Raw genomic sequence first — 22,625 nt, 5'->3', positions numbered from 1 at the left:
ACAAGCTTCAGGTTATTACTATAACATGTAGCAAGACTGACAGTGATCCATCAGAAACTGCCAGACTAATTGTATTCACAAGATTCTGCCATACACTTCAATCAACTGTAAGACAAAAAGGGCAATAACTCTAACAAAATTAGAGGGAGGACGATACATTTGGTTGATATCTACGTCTTCAAACAATTAACAGAACACATACAGCTACATGGCAATCCACTGAAAACAGTGTACTCACAAGATTCTCTCATACACTACACGTGACTCCATTCAAAAGATTAATAACTGAAACAAAATAGCAAAATGATTATACAATATCACATCCTCTGATGATGATCATAACAGGTTGTAAGATTTTTGGTGACCAATTGAAATCTGCAAGATTATGTCATAAAATACATTCAGCTGGAAGTAAAAACAAGGGCAATAACTCTTACAAAAGTTGCTGGAGCACAGTAATTGTTAACTGGCACATCTTCAAATGATGACCCTAATAAATTATTTTTTTATGGTAGTCCATAAAAAAAATTCAGGATGAGTTAATGAGATTCTGCCACATTTCATTTACAAGATATCAAGGGCAATAACTCTAATAAACTTTGAGCAAATGTATTTGTCAAATCTTCACATGACAAGGATAAAATTTACCAATGATGATCCATTACAAAATGTGAGACCAGTTGTACTTACAAAAAATTGTCATATACAATGTATTCAACTGCAAGCAAAATGGGCAATGATTCTCAACAAACTGCAGGAGTAAATTGATTTGTTGATATGTGCATATTCCGATGATGACCTTAATATTTATCAAGTTTCATGGCAAGTTTATATAGAGTTTGTGATAGATGGAAGGATAGACAGATAGAGACATAAAGAATCTAATATACCCCTGCCTCTACAGAGAAAATTATGATTATAGATTATACTTACAAGGGCTTGTTCCATGAGTAAGAAGAAGACTATTGCATTTCCAAGGACTCTAAACCAATGGAATGTTTCTGTCCGAAGGTCTGGATGTTGAATAATGTCTACCAACTGTGCATAATATTTGGACAGAGCTCCTAATAAATAAAAGCAAATTTCATATTTACAAACTGTAATGCAAAAGGAAGGAACGACAGACAGATGGACTTCAGAGTGGATTTTCGATGGTGTTTGGTACAGTGGTACTTTGCTATGTGCCTCAGTATAACATAGTCCTTGATATAACATGGGTATGATCATGAATCCCTTGCCTCAGTATAACACAGTCCTTGATATAACATGGGTATGATCATGAATCCCTTCATACTGAGGGAACTTTAGAGTTGTGTTTCTAATTTACCCAGTATCAAGTGTTACACCTTTAGGCTCGAATAAATAGTAATAAGAAAGAGTGAAAACAACAAGCTTTTAAATGTTTAACAAATAATTTATTTTCCTGGAAAATTCTGTAAAAATGAAAAAAGGAGAACTTATGGTTTCAAGAATCAAATCCAAAAATAATCTAAGAATAATCCACGAATTAAATTGTGAAAGGTGAAAGTCCTAGTAATAAATGTTCTAATAATTTCAAGTTTGAATCCTGATGGAAAATCCAAGATGGATGATGTTGATGTATGCTGTAGTCAGTACTGTGCTTATCTTGAGTTCCTTGTAGAAATACAAATAATGGCACTCCGGTGTTGGAAATCCAAATTAAATATATAAGCAATGTCTTTCAAAAATTTCTGTGTAAGCACTCCTCAAAATATTTCCAGAGAAAAAGAATTAATCCTTTTGAAATCCAACTGATCTGAAAAAAATTAGAACTATAATTCTGGCTACAAAAAATAATTTTACATCAGTGTAAAAAGCCCAAAACTGAGAAATCTCTCTCAAAGCATCTCTATTAAAATTAACAAATGTGCATAATGGAAAAACCAGAATTGCGAAATTGAATTGGGGGGGGGGTCACGTGATCGTGTTTACACCAAATATGACCCAGACAACAACCAATCATTTTACTCCAAAAAATAACAAAAAAATTTTTTGTTTACATCTTAAATCATGTAGTCCCATCATGACCTTGGAAACAACTAATCATTTTAAAATAAAATAGAACTTGTTTATGAAAGTAGCTACAGGTTCTGAAACAAGGTCAGAATTTAGAGCAACACCTGGTGTTTATAAACTAACAGTCACGGTCAAACAATTTTCTGAAAAAGTATCATCTCTAGTGAATAAATTTACATTATAATAGCATATAACAGAATACAAAATTTAAAACTGACAAACAATTAAATTAAAATAAATATGAATTAAATCAGATATACGTAACACAAGCAATTTCTCCAATATCATAGTAATTTACCCAATATAAGGTAATCTCTACTATATCATAGTAATTTACCCACTGTCAAGTAATCTTTACTATATCATAGTAATTTACCCAATATAAGGTAATCTCTACTATATCATAGTAATTTACCCAATATAAGGTAATCTCTACTATATCAAGTAATTTACCCAATACATATAAGGTAATCTCTGCTTTGTCATAGTAATTTACCCAATGTCAAGTAATCTTTACTATATCATAGTAATTTACCCAATATAAGGTAATCTCTACTATATCATAGTAATTTACCAAATATAAGGTAATCTCTACTATATCACAGTAATTTACCCAATATAAGGTAATCTCTACCATATCACAGTAATTTACCCAATATAAAGTAATCTCAACTATATCATAGTAATTTACCCAATATAAAGTAATCTCTACTATATCATAGTAATTTACCCAATGTCAAGTAATCTATACAATATCACAGTAATTTACCCATCATAAGGTAATCTCTATTATATCAGTCAGCACTTAATTAGGTTCTCAGTGAAACGCTCATGGACATAGCTGTTACGGTAGATTGACGCATTTTACATTTAATTAAAAGAGGACACATTGCATTTATGATGATTACACTTAAAAGGAACTAAAAGATAGAACTAGAACACAAATTTCAATAGATAAAGAAATTATTTATTTTGTATTTATTTATTAAAGTACTGCCTCTATTCTGCGTAAGTGACATTTTCATTGATCAAAATTTTCTTACATATTGTTAATTGCTGTGTACTAGGAATGTCATTTGGAAAGAAAATGTAAAAATTGTATGACCTATTTTTAAATTTGATATTTCATAGTGTTGATTAAAATTTTCAGGTCATATCTACCATTTTCAACGATAAAACGAGCAATACATCAAAGTTTCCATTACCAATTTTGATCGCAATTTTCTTCAAGTTCAACAAATAGGGATAAATTTTTGGGGGTATTTTCTGATTTAAAAAATGGGATCCATGCCTGACCCCGCATTTTAAGCAGGTTCTCAAGTTATCAGGGCACAAGTTATCGAGGGAGTGGTGTAACTTCTTCAGAATTAGACCCAATTAGTTACAAACCAGGTAGTAAATTATTCAATTCATTAAAATTTTATCCATATCTCTGAAGAGTATGTACTTTGTAATAACAGATGTAACATAAGTAAAATATGAGTTTGATATAAATTTATATAAATTTTCCTACCTACTGATCCATAGGAAAATAGAGTCAAACCACATTTTGGGGGCATTGCATCTTTGATGGGTTTCAAGTAGTCTTGTATTGTACTCTTCAACTGCAAGAAAACAGGACTAATTTGAAATTGTGACAGAGCTGCTTATAAATTACAGGTTTCATTATTCAAAGTTGTAAGTACATGCAAATAATTCATCAGAACTTGTGAGCAGGACATGTGAAAATGGTTTATCCACACTCTTCGGTGAATGCGATAATGGAAAATACTATACCAGGCATATGTAAATGCATCATCTGAGCTTGTGAATGGGATGCATGAAAATGGTATACCCAAACTTAACAGAGAATTTGAAAACAGCCCATGTCAGTAGACATGAAAATGGTATACCCAAACATAACAGAGAATTTGAAAACAGCCCATGTCAGTAGACATGAAAATGGTATACCCACACTTAACAGAGAATTTGAATACAGCCCATGTCAGTAGACATGAAAATGGTATACCCAGACGTAACAGAGAATTTGAAAACAGCCCATGTCAGTAGATATTAAAATGGTATACCCAGATTTAACAGAGAATTTGAAAACAGCCCATGTCAGTAGACATGAAAATGGTATACCCAGACTTAACAGAGAATTTGAAAACAGCCCATGTCAGTAGACATGAAAATGGTATACCCACACTTAACAGAGAATTTGAAAACAGCCCATGTCAGTAGACAAAAAAATGGTATATCCAAATGTAACAGAGAATTTGAAAACAGCCCATGTCAGTAGACATGAAAATGGTATACCCAGACTTAACAGAGAATTTGAAAACAGCCCTTGTCAGTAGACATGAAAATGGTATACCCAGACTTAACAGAGAATTTGAAAACAGCCCATGTCAGTAGACATGAAAATGGTATACCCAAACATAACAGAGAATTTGAATACAGCCCATGTCAGTAGACATGAAAATGGTATACCCAGACGTAACAGAGAATTTGAAAACAGTCCATGTCAGTAGATATTAAAATGGTATACCCAGATTTAACAGAGAATTTGAAAACAGCCCATGTCAGTAGACATGAAAATGGTATACCCAGACTTAACAGAGAATTTGAAAACAGCCCATGTCAGTAGACATGAAAATGGTATACCCAGACTTAACAGAGAATTTGAAAACAGCCCATGTCAGTAGACAAAAAAATGGTATATCCAAATGTAACAGAGAATTTGAAAACAGCCCATGTCAGTAGACATGAAAATGGTATACCCAGACTTAACAGAGAATTCGAAAACAGCCCATGTCAGTAGATATTAAAATGGCATACCCAGATTTAACAGAGAATTTGAAAACAGCCCATGTCAGTAGACATGAAAATGGTATACCCACACTTAACAGAGAATTTGAAAACAGCCCATGTCAGTAGACATGAAAATGGTATACCCAAACATAACAGAGAATTAGAAAACAGCCCATGTCAGTAGACATGAAAATGGTATACCCAAACATAACAGAGAATTTGAAAACAGACCATGTTAGTAGACATGAAAATGGTATACCCAGACTCAACAGAGAATTTGAAAACAGCCCATGTCAGTAGACATGAAAATGGTATACCCAGACTTAACAGAGAATTCGAAAACAGCCCATGTCAGTAGATATTAAAATGGTATACCCAGATTTAACAGAGAATTTGAAAACAGCCCATGTCAGTAAACATGAAAAGGGTATACCCACACTTAACAGAGAATTTGAAAACAGCCCATGTCAGTAGACATGAAAATGGTATACCCACACTTAACAGAGAATTTGAAAACAGCCCATGTCAGTAGACATAAAAATGGTATACCTAAATGTAACAGAGAATTTGAAAACAGCCCATGTCAGTAGACATGAAAATGGTATACCCAAATATAACAGAGAATTTGAAAACAGCCCATGTCAGTAGACATGAAAATGGTATACCCACACTTAACAGAGAATTTGAAAACAGCCCATGTCAGTAGACATTAAAATGGTATACCCAAATGTAACAGAGAATTTGAAAACAGCCCATGTCAGTAAACATGAAAATGGTATACCCAGACTTAACAGAGAATTTGAAAACAGCCCATGTCAGTAGACATGAAAATGGTATACCCACACTTAACAGAGAATTTGAAAACAGCCCATGTCAGTAGACGTAAAAATGGTATACCCAAATGTAACAGAGAATTTGAAAACAGCCCATGTCAGTAGACATGAAAATAGTATACCCAGACTTAACAGAGAATTTGAAAACAGCCCATGTCAGTAGACATGAAAATGATATACCCACACTTAACAGAGAATTTGAAAACAGCCCATGTCAGTAGACATGAAAATGGTATACCCAAATGTAACAGAATTTGAAAACAGCCCATGTCAGTAGATATTAAGATGGTATACCCAGACTTAACAGAGAATTTGAAAACAGCCCATGTCAGTAGACATGAAAATGGTATACCCAAATATAACAGAGAATTTGAAAACAGCCCATGTCAGTAGACATGAAAATGGTATACCCAGACTTAACAGAGAATTCAAAAACAGCCCATGTCAGTAGATATTAAAATGGTATACCCACACTTAACAGAGAATTCGAAAACAGCCCATGTCAGTAGACATGAAAATGGTATACCCACACTTAACAGAGAATTTGAAAACAGCCCATGTCAGTAGACATAAAAATGGTATACAAAAATGTAACAGAGAATTTGAAAACAGCCCATGTCAGTAGACATGAAAATGGTATACCCAGACTTAACAGAGAATTTGAAAACAGCCCATGTCAGTAGACATGAAAATGGTATACCCACACTTAACAGAGAATTTGAAAACAGCCCATGTCAGTAGACATAAAAATGGTATACCTAAATGTAACAGAGAATTTGAAAACAGCCCATGTCAGTAGACATGAAAATGGTATCCCCACACTTAACAGAGAATTTGAAAACAGCCCATGTCAGTAGACAAAAAAATGGTATACCCACACTTAACAGAGAATTTGAAAACAGCCCATGTCAGTAGACATTAAAATGGTATACCCAAATGTAACAGAGAATTTGAAAACAGCCCATGTCAGTAAACATGAAAATGGTATACCCACACTTAACAGAGAATTTGAAAACAGCCCATGTCAGTAGACATGAAAATGGTATACCCATACTTAACAGAGAATTTGAAAACAGCCCATGTCAGTAGACGTAAAAATGGTATACCCAAATGTAACAGAGAATTTGAAAACAGCCCATGTCAGTAGACATGAAAATGGTATACCCAGACTTAACAGAGAATTTGAAAACAGCCCATGTCAGTAGACATGAAAATGATATACCCACACTTAACAGAGAATTTGAAAACAGCCCATGTCAGTAGACATGAAAATGGTATACCCAAATGTAACAGAGTTTGAAAACAGCCCATGTCAGTAGACATGAAAATAGTATACTGAATGGTGAATGCCATGGCAGCCATCGTTGATGTCAGATTGGCATCGTCATTTAAGACCAGCTAGATATCACAATGTCTTGTACTGAAAATCCAGTCTTGATATGCTATCTATTCAGGACAATTAGCAATAACAAGATTTTTGAGATGGCTGCTGTGATGGTCATACTGAATGTCTGAGCAGCACCATTTTCATTTCAGACCAATGAGATCTTGGGATGAATGTGTGTATAAAGTTTCATGGCAATCCTCAAAGTAGTTTAGAAGAAGTACATATAACAAACTTGCACAAACATACAAACAGATCATGGATGATGCATGACAGACAATGGCTTTATGAGCCCTGAGTGATCTATGCCAATAAAACATTTTGACAAAACTGTCAGTGATTTTGATCTTTATGAGCCCTGAGTGATCCTTGCCAATAAAACATTTTGACAAAACTGTCAGTGATTTGGATCTTTATGAGCCCTGAGTGATCCATACCAATAAAACATTTTGACAAAACTGTCAGTGATTTGGATCTTTATGAGCCCTGAGTGATCTTTGCCAATAAAACATTTAGACAAAACTGTCAGTGATTTGGATCTTTATGAGCCCTGAGTCATCTTTGCCAATAAAACATTTTGACAAAGCTGTCAATGATTTGGATCTTTTATGAGCCTTGACTTTGCAAGCAAATGATGATCATTTTATGAATTTTAAATGTTTTATTTGACATGAATATAAATATAATAAATTTCATTTGACATGAGTGTAAATGTAATAAATTTCAATTGACACAACCATAAATGTAATACATTTCATATGACAAGAGTATGAGTGTAATGAATTTCACCTGACATAAGTGTAAATGTAATAAATATGATTGGAAATGAGTGTAAATGTAATACATTTCTTCTGACAAGAGCATAAATATAATAGACTGCATCTGACATTATCATACATGTAATAAATTGCATTTGACATAAGTATTAATGTAATAAGTTTCATTTGACATTAACATAAATGTAATAAGTTTAATTGACATGGGTATAAATGGAATAAATTTAAATTGAAATATGCATAAACGTAAGATCTTTCTGTCACATGATAAAATAAGTAAATTTTGCTTGAACCATTCAACTGACAATTGCATCTGTTGAACCAAATGTTCAGTTAGGTACTTGTAACAACATTCACATTTACCTGTTGTGATGAAATTTAGTGCATCTATACTTAGCTTAATGTCAAACTCCTTAGTTGATATATAAAAATTCTCAAATGGGTCAAATGAATGTGATTTCAAGGTCACATGATAATAGATTCTAAACAATAATAGCCGAATGAGATGCTAAATAGATCTATCAAAATCCATGTTAATAAACTAAAATGGGTTACAGAAGAAGCTTACCAGTCTTTCAACAAATTTCAGCAGCTCTGAAAAAATGATGGCAACCCCTTGATAACCAATTAAATGTGAGATGGTCTGGAAATGAGGCATGCCAACAAATCCTGCATATGGACTGTAAATTGAGTTGTATATACTTCCCAGAGCCTAAAAAAGAGTAATGTATATTTAAAGTCTGTCTTTTATCACACTGTTAACAATATGGAATGTTGTGATGAGGAACTTTCAAAATTTACCAACAGGCAGGACACGCTAATTAATGCTGATTATTCAGTTTGGAAAACATTTTGGAAATGTAAGTTTCATGGTCCTAAGTGTACAAAGTTTGAGCACAATCAACCGAATACTGCATGGGCATTGTAACACCCAAATAATGCATGGTAATAAACTTGATTTGTACACTGGCAGCCTCTAGTTTGATCCAAAGGTCTCCTTAAAGATGTAGTGGCTGTCCATGTAAGATCAGTATCTAATTTGATTTTAAAACTGTTCTGTGTTAGGATCTTTCTGGGTAGAATGCATAAACCTATGATTCAAACTACTTTTGATGTGAAACAGCCTTGCCAGCTTTTCTGATGCATGGATAGATAGACCAAAGATGCCAATCCCCCTGCGATTTGAAACAGGAATACCAGCTTATTGAGATGCAAGGACAGAAGAAAAAGACATGCCAAGCCTTTATGATGTGAAATGGGAATGATAATTTATTGGGATGTATTGACAGATGGACTAAAGATGCCACCCCATTTTATTTGAAATGTGAATGAAAGCTTATGGGATGTACTAACAGATGGACCAAAGATGCCACCCCATTTCATTTGAAATATGGATATGGATGACAGCTTACTTGGATGCATGGACAAAAGGACCAAAGATGTAATGCGTTCTCTCATTAAATGGGAATGCCATCTTATTGGGATGAATAGAACAGATGGACCAAACATGCCAACCCCTTTCTCATGTGAAATAAGAAGTCTATCTTATTGGGACACATGGACGAATGGAACACATGCCAATCCCTTCTTATGTGAAATAGGAATGCCATCTTATTGGGATGCATTAATAGATGTACCAAAGATGCCAACCCCTTGTCATGCAAAATGGGAATGCCATCTTATGGGGATGCATGGTCAGATGTACCAAAGATGCCAACCCCTTGTCATGCAAAATGGGAATGCCATCTTACAGGGATGCATGGTTAGATGTACCAAACATGCCAACCCCTTGTCATGCAAAATGGAAATGCCACCTTACAGGGATGCATGGATAGATGTATCAAAGATGCCAACCCCTTGTCATGCAAAATGGGAATGCCATCTTACAGGGATGCATGGATAGATATACCAAAGATGCCACCCCCTTGTCATGCAAAATGGGAATGCCATCTTATGGGGATACATGGTTAGATGTACCAAACATGCCAACTCCTTGTCATGCAAAATGGGAATACCATCTTATGGGGATGCATGGATAGATGTACCAAACATGCCAACCCCTTGTCATGCAAAATGGGAATGCATCTTATGGGGATGCATGGATAGATGTATCAAAGATGCCAACCCCTTGTCATGCAAAATGGGGATGCCATCTTACGGGGATGCATGGATAGATGTACCAAAGATGCCAACCCCTTGTCATGCAAAATGGGAATGCCATTTTACAGGGATGCATGGTTAGATGTACCAAAGATGCCAACCCCTTGTCATGCAAAATGGGAATGCCATCTTATGGGGATGCATGGATAGATGTACCAAAGATGCCAACCCCTTGTCATGCAAAATGGGGATGCCATCTTACAGGGATGCATGGATAGATGTACCAAAGATGCCAACCCCTTGTCATGCAAAATGGGGATGCCATCTTAAAATCTGGATCTGAAGATAGCAGTAATTAGGAATACTTCAACCTTTTACTTAATAGTTTATTTTAAGCATTCAATCTTAAGGAGTTAAAGTGCTTATGGACTGAAATTTCCTTTCTACAGCAATTGTGTCCACCATATAACATGCTCAGACCTCTTGAGAAAAGACTGCAAAGACATAGTATTAGACTAAAAATGATGCCTTCTCAGCAAATATTTAATAAAAATGCCTTTCTCTGATAACAAAGACAAACTGATACTTTTTGTCTGCCTGGTCCTCTACTGGAATAAAGACCGTGCATACTTGACATTGTTCTTAACAGCATGCAAAATGAGTAATGTCTCATGTTCAAATCAAGGCAATGCACTCATTAAAACCAATCATCACACTATGATGGCAATGCATTCAATAAAACCAATCATCACACTATGATGGCAATGCATTCAATAAAACCAATCATCACACTATGATGGCAATGCATTCAATAAAACCAATCATCACACTATGATGGCAATGCATTCAATAAAACCAATCATCACACTATGATGGCAATGCATTCAATAAAACCAATCATCACACTATGATGGCAATGCATTCAATAAAACCAATCACCACACTGTGATGGCAATGCATTCAATAAAACCAATCACCACACTGTGATGGCAATGCATTCAATAAAACCAATCATCACACTGTGATGGCAATGCATTCAATAAAACCAATCATCACACTGTGATGGCAATGCATTCAATAAAACCAATCACCACACTGTGATGGCAATGCATTCAATAAAACCAATCACCACACTATGATGGCAATGCATTCAATAAAACCAATCATCACACTATGATGGCAATACATTCAATAAAACCAATCACCACACTGTGATGGCAATGCATTCAATAAAACCAATCACCACACTGTGATGGCAATGCATTCAATAAAACCAATCACCACACTGTGATGGCAATGCATTCAATAAAACCAATCACCACACTGTGATGGCAATGCATTCAATAAAACCAATCACCACACTGTGATGGCAATGCATTCAATAAAACCAATCACCACACTATGATGGCAATGCATTCAATAAAACCAATCACCACACTGTGATGGCAATGCATTCAATAAAACCAATCATCACACTATGATGGCAATGCATTCAATAAAACCAATCATCACACTATGATGGCAATGCATTCAATAAAACCAATCATCACACTATGATGGCATTGCATTCAATAAAACCAATCATCACACTATGATGGCAATGCATTCAATAAAACCAATCATCACACTATGATGGCAATGCATTCAATAAAACCAGTCATCACACTATGATGGCAATGCATTCAATAAAACCAATCATCACACTATGATGGCAATACCATCAATGTTACCCATCGCTACACTATCATGGCAATACCATCAATGCTACCCATCACTACACTGTCATGGCAATGCCATCAATGCTACCCATCACTACGCTATCATGGCAATACTATTAATGTTTCCCACTGACACATGATAATGGCATTACCATCAGTGTTTCCTATCAACACACTATCATGGCATTACCATCAATGGTTTCTATCAACACACTATCATGACATTACCATCAATGTTTTCTATCAACACACTATCATGTTAATGCTGTTAATGTTTCCCACTGGCACACTATAATGGCATTACTTTCAATGTTTTCCATCAACAGACTATCATGCCAGTACCATCAATGTTTCCTATCAACACCCTATCATGGGAATACCTTTTTCACTCATGGATGATTCCAATTAGAACAATTTAGATCTCCCCCCACTATCAATGGGAATGGGGAATTATTATTATAAAACAAGTATTTCAGGGAATTCGCAACATGCTGGATTGTGCTTTCTAATGTCTTATCTCTCCATCCTTATGAAATTGGTTATACAATTTATTTTTAAATGTCCCTTTGCAGCAAATTGAAAAACTGAACTGTTACAAGGCTTTGTGTAAAAGTGTAAATCAAAAATACCTATGAACTGTATTTTTGTTTTGTAGAGATATGGTCTTTTGTATAATAGTAGTGTATGATGTTGTTGTTCTTGTTATGTTCCTTGGTGTAAAACAGCCTTTTTATGACAAGGCCTTAATGTGAGATTGCTATAAAATACAGCATTTGTATGAGGCCCTAACATGATATTGATATAAACACAAGCCATGTATAACAAGCCCTTAATATGAGATTGATGTGAACACACAACCTTTGTATAACAAGGCCTTAATATAAGATTATGGAGAAAAAAAACAGCCTTTGAATGACAGACCCTTAATATGAGATTAGATGTAAACACAGCCTTTGTATAACAAGGCCTTAATAAACATTGATATAAAACACAGCCTTTGTATAACAAGCCCTTAATATGAGATTGATGTGAACACACAGCCTTTGTATAACAAGGCCTTAATAAACATTGATATAAAACACAGCCTTTGTATAACAAGCACATGAGACTGAGTATCTACAGTCAAAACACTTACATTACTTCATCAAACTTAAAAGGCTGCATTATAATAATTAGTCTGTTACTTACAGGTGTTTCTAGAATAAAGGTAAATCTTTCATTCTTATGATACATTTAGTTAGTTTCATACTGAATTACAGTTATATTCCCTTTTAAATGACAGGAATCATTGCAGCATATTTACTGCTGACAAAAATTTAAAAAAATATAATAATGAACGCTACTAAAAATTATAGTCTCTTATCAATAAAAGGAATGACATTGAACATCACTCAAAACATGATTTGGTTTTTTAGGATTCATCAAAAATATCAATCAACAGCTCACACTTAGTCAGTTGATTTTAATGATACATTGGCAGATGAATCACAGGCCCTGTGTGCATATAAGCAGTTTCCAAGCAAAATGTATACACCAGTCTTTACCAATATGTATTGTCATCTCTTCAAACAGGTAGACAAAGAAAACTGTTAAGGAAGTAAAGAGAAATCCATTGCCATGAAAATGGAAGCTATTTGCTTATTTGTCAGCTCTCTGACAGAAAGTACATGTTACAAGGTTTGTGATCAGTCTAAATCATGGTCAGAACAAAGGAATTAATCCAGTAATTCTTGATAACTTACTATTGCTTGTTGTATTTGGTTGTAATTTAACAATTCTTGATAAATTACTGCATGGTATTTGCCTTTCCCTTGATTGGACATCCATTTCTCACATGTTAACCTGCCCTGTACCCATTCTACAGCTTGCATAACTGAGGTAATGAGATTAAAAGCAAATAAAAAGTTTCAAAGGACAGTCAATTTTCACAGCAAAAGTTTCAATGGCATTCAATTGTCACAGCAAAAGTTTCAAGGGCATTCAATTGTCACAGCAAAAGTTTCAAGGGCATTCAATTTTCACATTATGCACAATAGATATTTGTGTGTCTAGCAACAATTTTATTTTTGCCAGGACTCGAATTCATGGATTGGAAAATGGATGTGTTTTCATAACGATCATTGTTTATTTGATCTTTCAATAAGTGGTTTTGTAAGTAACCACTAAATCCACTCCTTGGAAATAGTATGGTCTGAAAGTCTGATGCCATTATCATGTCATAACTAAACCCACTCAATTGAAATAGTATGGTTTGAAAGCCTTATGCCATTATCATGTCATAACTAAATCCACTCCATGGAAATAGTACGGTCTGAAAGTCTGATGCCATTATCATGTCATAACTAAACCCACTCCTTAGAAATAGTATGGTCTGAAAGTCTGATGCCATTATCATGTCATAACTAAATCCACTCCATGGAAATAGTATGGTTTGAAAGTCTGATGCCATTATCATGTCATAACTAAATCCACTCCATGGAAATAGTATGATTTGAAAGCCTTATGCCATTATCATGTCATAACTAAGCCCACTCCTTAGAAATAGTATGGTTTGAAAGCCTTATGCCATTATCATGTCATAACTAAATCCACTCCATGGAAATAGTACGGTCTGAAAGTCTGATGCCATTATCATGTCATAACTAAACCCACTCCTTAGAAATAGTATGGTCTGAAAGTCTGATGCCATTATCATGTCATAACTAAATCCACTCCATGGAAATAGTATGGTCTGAAAGTCTGATGCCATTATCATGTCATAACTAAATCCACTCCTTTGAAATAGTATCATCTGAAAGTCTGATGCCATTGTCATACCATAAATATCCATGATTTATTGAAATATTTGGACACAGTTTTATGAAGTAGATTTGAGCAGGAGAGATCATTTTGTGTTCAATGGTTTTAAGGATCATTGTTGTGGTTTAATGTTAATCTGCTGTTGGTAGAATAACCAATAACTTCCTTAAAGCCTTGAATAGAAGATCGTTATTCCCTGACATTTCATAAATCTACAAATTTGGATTGCTCAAGGGTAAAAAAATACTACCACAAACTGAGAAAAAAACATGAGTTATAACCTTTGATCCCCAAACATAATGTGCTGATACACTGTGCATCTTATCTCTACTCATTGTATATTCTTCACTAAAGTCCAGTAACACTGTCTTCACAAACCTGGAAAGAAGAAGTAAATATTTTGCTTACTATGCATTTCTTAAGCTATCAGTAAATGGTATTAAAGTCTACTTATTTTTCCATATTACAAATTAGTAATGAACAGCACAAGTTCATTAAAATATATACTGAACATAAGAAAAGTACTTATCTGTATAGCAGATACAATTTAGATAGGGAGGATGGCCATGATTTTAAGCAATGTCAATAAAATAAGGAAAGCTGGTCACAGTAACCCATATTTAGTGGTTGACACACAATTAATCCTATGATGTACACTGAGTGTACGTTTTGTGGCCATAGATGAAAATGTATTGGAGTTAGGTCTAAAACATCACTTTTGAGCAAATTTAGATAAACCATGTCGTATAACTCACAATGACCTAGTTTTGCTACCCTATACACAATAATTCCAAGATATACAAGCTGTGTAAGTTTAATCTCAAAAAGTATAGTAATATAGGAATTATAGCCTAAACAAAGCATGGATGAATGTATGATCAAAAATGAAATGACAGTAAATGTGCTAACAGTCCATTTACTTAATCCCTTATATCCCTGTTTCTTTAACCAATGATATGAAAAAATAATGTGTCTTGTAAATGGTTTATTATCCAATTCTCTGTTGATGGGCTCTCTTTGGATAATGCTGATTAACAAGCTGTAGTTACCAATCTTTGGCACAAATAGAAAAAAAAAAACAAGCCACCCACAACCCTCTTTCAACAGTGTCTTTTTTAAAGTTGTAAGATTGCATGCTGATCTTACCGATTTGTTGTTCCATTGAAACAGTACATAGGCAGGAAATCTCCTTTAATCTCTGAGAGGATATGCAGAGTTATTCGTCCACATGGAATATTGACATTAGTGTCTGCTTCTTTGAGCATGGCATCAAAATCATCGAGTACCAGGTGTTTGCTAAGAAGTTTGTGAGCCAGCTGGTTGCACTGAATTAGACCGTCTAACTCCTGTATAAAAAAAGGACTGAATTAGACCCTCTAACTCCTGAAAACGAAGACATTCAATTTTCACCAAACTGAATCAGACCCTCTAACTCCTGTAAAATAAACTGAGTTAGACCCTCTAACTCCTGTAAAAAAAGACATTCAATTTTCACCACACTGAATTAGACCCTCTAACTCCTGTAAAATAAGACATTCAATTTTCACCACGCTGAATTAGACCCTCTAACTCAGTGCTGTCCAACCTTTTTGACACCATGGGCCACTGAAAAATGTTTTTCTTGAAGCCGAGGGTCACAGCAGAAAACTGAAAAGCAATGACTATACAGCTGCTTGAGCTCTGGCAGGCCATTTAAATCAGCCCATGGGTTAGACAGCACTGCTCTAACTCCTGAAAATTAAGACAGTCAATTTTCACCACACTGAATCAGACCTTCTAACTCCTGTAAAATAGTCAGTCAATTTTCACCAAACTGAATTAGTCCCTCTAACTCCTCAAAATTAAGACAGTCAATTTTCACCAAACTGAATTATACCCTCTAACTCCTGTAAAAAAAGAGTCAATTTTCACCAAACTGAATCAAAACCTCTAACTCCTGTAAAATAAGACAGTCAATTTTCACCAAACTGAATTAGTCTCTCTAACTCCTGAAAATTAAGACAGTCAATTTTCACCACACTGAATTAGACCCTCTAACTCCTGTAAAATAAAACAGTCAATTTTCACCACACTGAATTATACCATATAACTCCTGAAAATTAAGACATTCAATTTTCACCACACTGAATTATACCCTATAACTCCTGTAAAATAGTCAGTCAGTTTTCACCAAACTGAATTAGTCCCTCTAACTCCTCAAAATTAAGACAGTCAATTTTCACCAAATGAATTATACCCTCTAACTCCTGTAAAAAAAGACAGTCAATTTTCACCAAACTGAATTAGTCCCTCTAACTCCTGAAAATTAAGACAGTCAATTTTCACCAAACTGAATCAAAACCTCTAACTCCTGTAAAATAAGACAGTCAATTTTCACCAAACTGAATTAGTCCCTCTAACTCCTCAAAATTAAAACAGTCAATTTTCACCACACTGAATTATACCCTATAACTCCTGAAAATTAAGACATTCAATTTTCACCAAACTGAATTAGTCCCTCTAACTCCTGTAAAATAAGACAGTCAATTTTCACCACACTGAATCAGACCTTCTAACTCCTGTAAAATAGTCAGTCAATTTTCACCAAACTGAATTAGTCCCTCTAACTCCTCAAAATTAAGACAGTCAATTTTCACCACACTGAATTATACCCTATAACTCCTGAAAATTAAGACATTCAATTTTCACCACACTGAATCAGACCCTCTAACTCCTGTAAAATAAGACAGTCAATTTTCACCACACTGAATCAGACCTTCTAACTCCTGTAAAATAGTCAGTCAATTTTCACCAAACTGAATTAGTCCCTCTAACTCCTCAAAATTAAGACAGTCAATTTTCACCAAACTGAATTATACCCTCTAACTCCTGTAAAAAAAGACAGTCAATTTTCACCAAACTGAATTAGTCCCTCTAACTCCTGAAAATTAAGACAGTCAATTTTCACCAAACTGAATCAAAACCTCTAACTCCTGTAAAATAAGGCAGTCAATTTTCACCAAACTGAATTAGTCTCTCTAACTCCTGAAAATTAAGACAGTCAATTTTCACGAAACTGAATTAGACCCTCTAACTCCTGTAAAATAAAACAGTCAATTTTCACCACACTGAATTATACCCTATAACTCCTGAAAATTAAGACATTCAATTTTCACCACACTGAATTAGACCCTCTAACTCCTGTAAAATAAGACAGTCAATTTTCACCACACTGAATCAGACCTTCTAACTCCTGTAAAATAGTCAGTCAATTTTCACCAAACTGAATTAGTCCCTCTAACTCCTCAAAATTAAGACAGTCAATTTTCACCAAACTGAATTATACCCTCTAACTCCTGTAAAAAAGACAGTCAATTTTCACCAAACTGAATTAGACCCTCTAACTCCAGAAAATTAAAACATTCAATTTTCACCACAATGAATCAGACCCTCTAACTCCTGTAAAATAAGACAGTCAATTTTCACCACACTGAATTATACCCTATAATGCCTGAAAAATAAGACTGAATTAGACCTTTTTAATCCTGCAAAAAAAGACTGTCAGTTTTCACCACTCTTGTACATTCAGCATAATGTAAATTCATTTAATTTTGTGGGCATCAATTTTCATGGTTTTGCCAAAATATATATTTTTTATTAGATCTCAAATTCATGGATTTGAGGAAGGGTCCTAATGTTTGCACAGAAGGGGTCCTATTGTTTCCACAGAAGAGTGTCACATTGTGGAGAAAATTTTCTGATGCTTCATGCTTCATGTATACACTTATCTTCTCATGGTTAAATCATAATTAAGAGCACCATAGGATAATTTCAATACGTGTTATGTAAGATTATGACTACAGACCCAATTCTGGACACAAAGAAACTGCCTGTCTGTCATTCAACTATTATGCAATGACGCAATGACCTGTATTAGGTAAATTTAAAGGGAATTCTACCACCAGCCTGAACAAGTAGAGACTCCTATGTTTGTTTTGCAATCAGTCAGTGATATCACTACTGGCTTGGAACCAATTTCGGGCTTTGTGGGACTGAAACCCAAGAGTAAGTCCTAAATTACCACAAGGCAGTTTTCAAAGAGACCAGATCATATTCAATCAAAACTGAGAGATTCAAATCTAGGGTGGAGTCTCAATAAGTAACTGCTTATGCTTGGACTAAATCCATTTTTCAGTCAGTACATGTGTGAACCTCACCAGGGGTGGATCATAGAGAAGTTGAGAGGCATTAGTGTACTCTGAGTTGTGTGCTTATTAAAAGGCAGAAAGGAATTCTAGAGAAATTCTTGGTTTGGAACATGCAAGCAAAGGCCTCTTGAGGTAACATATCTTTGCCCGAATTTGTCTTACTTTCATAACTAGGTGTTGTAAGATTGATACATTATTATGCACATTGTATTTATTAGAAATGGAATCTTCCATATATAGCTGAATAATCAACATATTGTAATGTAGCATTTAGCAAATTATTAATGTGCAGGTTTAATGTGTGTAGATTGTTAGACTGGAATCAAAGTGGACTGTGTAATTTACTATGTTGCATCATAATGCATAACTGAATTCATTAGTGAAATGTGTTAGAACATGTTCTGGCTTTATCAGTTTATGAATATATAGATTGTGAACTATGCAGAGATAATCACTGTTGGACTTATGCACACATAATTAGGTATTTGTATATCTGTATGTGTCTTTTATAATTCATAGGGTAGGAAATGCATATGATTGCTATTGATGATGATAGTTAACAATACCGAGAAGTTAACAATTAGGGATGTGTATGCACGTATTAGAACTCGTTGATAATATTATTATTATTAAAGCACAATTGTTATAGAATAAAGCGTGTATGGAATATTTAGATGTGAGTGTGTGAATTTACCTGTTAATTTATTCACCAAAGTTCTGTGAGACTGTGGTTAATTCTCTCGAGATTAGAGCAAGGAGACAAGAATATACATCCCTTCTAATTCTATGGGTAGCTTTCTGGGTGGGTGTTAGAGTCAACATCCAAGGATCAGAGATGAGCATAGGTGTTTATTGTGATGTCAGCAGTTTGTGTGGAGGTGCAGTGTCGGAAAGAGCATGTGATAGAGAGTACCGGAAGTGTCAGAAGGATGGATCCAGAAGTGCCAAGAGAGCACATAGTCAAGAGTACTGAAAGTACCAAAGAAAAACAAGAAGTGGACAGTGATTGACAGATGAGTAACAGCGACCTCACTTAAGACCTTTAATTTCATATGATCAAATAGTGGGGTCCTATTGTTTCCACAGAATGGTTCCTATTGTTTCCACAGAAGGATCATGGTTCATTGAGTCTATAAATTATAGTTTGTTGCAACCACCAAATCCATGAATTTGGTACCTCATGGAAATTGATAAAACATGAAAAATGGTACCCCATGAAAAATGGTACCCCATGAAAATAATGAATTTACAGCATTAGCAACATATCATAGTTGATGACTGACTATATATATATATATATATATATATATATATATATATATATATATATATATATATATATATATATATATATATATATATATATATATATATATATATAAGAAAACGAATATACATATAAACTATCAAAAGAACGTGTTTGTGATTTGATAAAACTTGTGCTCAAAAATAACATTTTTCAATTTGGTAATACAAACTATCTCAAAAAAATGGGAACAGCAATGGTAGTCCCATGGCACCTGCTTATGCATCTTTATTTATGGGAAAGTTAGAAAATGATTTTCTAAATAAATGCCTCTTAAAACTAGATGTATGGTTAAGATTTTTAGACAATATCTTTATGATTTGGAGTTATTCATTAGAAGACCTTTATTATTTTATAGACAGTTTAAACAAATTACATCCAACAATAAAATTTACATTCAGTGTCTCTAAAACTAAAGTATCATTTTTGGATGTAGATGTCGTGAAAAATGAAAATAATGACATTACTACCATGGTTCATGTTAAAACCAGAATATTCATCAATATGTTGAATATTCTTCATGCCATCCTAAATCATGTAAAAATGGGATACCATATAGTCAAGCAAAAAGATATAGAAGAATTATTTCGGATGATGCTGATTTTAAATCATCTCTGACAGAGCTAGGTCAGCATTTTTTAAATAGAAATTACCCTATTGACATCATTAATACTGCTTTCCAAAAAGTATCTTCTCTTACACAACTTGAATCTTTACAATGTAAAATCAAAAACAGAAATGAAGATATCATTCCTTTTGTTATTGAATATAATCCAAGTTTGCCTAATATAGGTAAGATTATCAATAAATATTAGGATTTATTAAACTTATCATGTAAAGCAAGTAAAGCAATATTCATCAATATGTTGAATATTCTTCATGCCATCCTAAATCATGTAAAAATGGGATACCATATAGTCAAGCAAAAAGATATAGAAGAATTATTTCGGATGACGCTGTTTTTAAATCATCTCTGACAGAGCTAGGTCAGCATTTTTTAAATAGAAATTACCCTATTGACATCATTAATACTGCTTTCCAAAAAGTATCTTCTCTTACACAACTTGAATCTTTACAATGTAAAATCAAAACAGAAATGAAGATATCATTCCTTTTGTTATTGAATATAATCCAAGTTTGCCTAATATAGGTAGGATTATCAATAAATATTAGGATTTATTAAACTTATCATGTAAAGCAAGTGTTAAATGGCTACACGAAAGCAAACCCACACTTGCTTATAAAAGGACTAAAAATCTTAAAGATTTCCTAACGAATTCAAAATTAGAAAAAACATCATATAAAATAGGATCATCAACTAAATGTAATAGACCTAGATGTTCACACTGTTCATTTATTAATGAAAATACTTCTTTCAATAGTAATAATACGAAAGAAACTTTTAATATGCGTTGTGATACTAATTGTGCAACATCAAATGTTATTTATTTGATAACATGCAAAAAAATGTGGCATCCAATATATTGGACAAACCAGTCAACAAATATCTAAATGTATGAACCAACATAGATCAGATATAAAAAATTATATTGATCAATCATTTTCATCTCATGTTGCCGCACATTTTAACAAAATTTCTCATGCCTTGCAAGATTTCTCCTTCCAACTTATTGTTAAAGCTGATTCTGAAATGGAACATCTGCTAAAGGAAACCTACTGGATTCACCATCTTAATACAGTATATTCAAAAGGTCTAAATTCATAAACACTTTATGACATTCATTAATTCTGTTTTTTTTTTGTTTTGTTTTTTATGAATTATGTCCCCTGTTTACAATTAAATAAGAATATTTTTATATTATTCTACTTTTCAGAAAAACTTAATTGGTAAAAGTATAATCTAATAACATAAAAATAAGTTTACTAATTCTTTAAAAATGAAAGTGCATTTCTAAATTAATTCTCAATATAACATGATTCATTATTTATAAAATACTTGATAGTAAGCATTATGCACACCATATTTGTTTAATTATATAAACTGTGTTCTGATAAACTATTTAACATTTGTCAAGAATATATCAAGATATATTTTTAAAAATTTATTTATTTATTTATTTTCTATATCTTTAACAAGTGTGCATTATACATAATACAAATATTGATAAAACTGTTTATCTCTATTTAGTAATAAATTTTATATATAAACCTTGTTAATGTGGACTATTTTGTTGATTGACTATATATATAAACCTTGTTAATGTGGACTATTTTGTTGATTGACTATATATATATAAACCTTGTTAATGTGAACTATTTTGTTCCAATTATATTTGTAGTAATTAATGCAAATGGAAATATACAAATCACTTCAACAAATAATAAAGAATTTCTCTTCCCAGAAATTGTAATTTTCTGATATGCCAAATCTGCCAACGTCTATGAGGAATTCACCATTTTAAAAAAGTAATCTGAAAACAAAAATAAGAACCTTATAAATTTATATCCTTTTTTTTTTTTAAGCATTGGGCCTAAGTGTTAATACATGTTTCAAGCTGTCATCTTTCCTGCCATGTGACATGCTGGAGCCCATCCATGTGACCAGGAGCTCATGAAGAAATGATTGCAAATAAATGGAATTCCACTAGCATTTATGCCTTCCATAATTATTTCATTTTTTTTCCATAATTATTTCATTTTTACTTTCTGAAGCATATCTTTTCAATGAAGA

General features: G+C 33.6%; 1 protein-coding gene across 3 annotated transcripts in view; it reads right to left on the bottom strand.

Moving 5' to 3' along the window:
- The window catches only part of LOC149796741 (cytoplasmic FMR1-interacting protein 1-like), a 190,522-nt gene that overhangs the window by 74,784 nt on the left and 93,113 nt on the right, over nucleotides 1-22,625 (bottom strand). For 2 of the 3 annotated variants that reach the window (XM_089961389.1, XM_089961390.1), the window contains 5 exons: nucleotides 15,587-15,786; nucleotides 14,722-14,818; nucleotides 8,392-8,535; nucleotides 3,551-3,641; nucleotides 934-1,064 (listed from right to left, as the gene is read on the bottom strand). In XM_089961389.1, the coding sequence (XP_089817515.1) occupies nucleotides 934-1,064; nucleotides 3,551-3,641; nucleotides 8,392-8,535; nucleotides 14,722-14,818; nucleotides 15,587-15,786 (663 nt within the window). Of the gene's footprint in view, nucleotides 1-933; nucleotides 1,065-1,537; nucleotides 1,778-3,550; nucleotides 3,642-8,391; nucleotides 8,536-14,721; nucleotides 14,819-15,586; nucleotides 15,787-22,625 lie in introns of those variants that run through there. The other variant, XM_089961391.1, reaches the window with a different exon arrangement.

The sequence above is a fragment of the Sinohyriopsis cumingii genome, chromosome 6 (assembly GCF_028554795.1).
Source record: "Sinohyriopsis cumingii isolate HCF-2022 chromosome 6, ASM2855479v2, whole genome shotgun sequence".
Lineage (NCBI taxonomy): Eukaryota > Metazoa > Mollusca > Bivalvia > Unionida > Unionidae > Sinohyriopsis > Sinohyriopsis cumingii.
The sequence above is the reverse complement of the archived record's forward strand: the minus strand, read 5'-3'. Positions and strand labels throughout refer to the sequence as shown.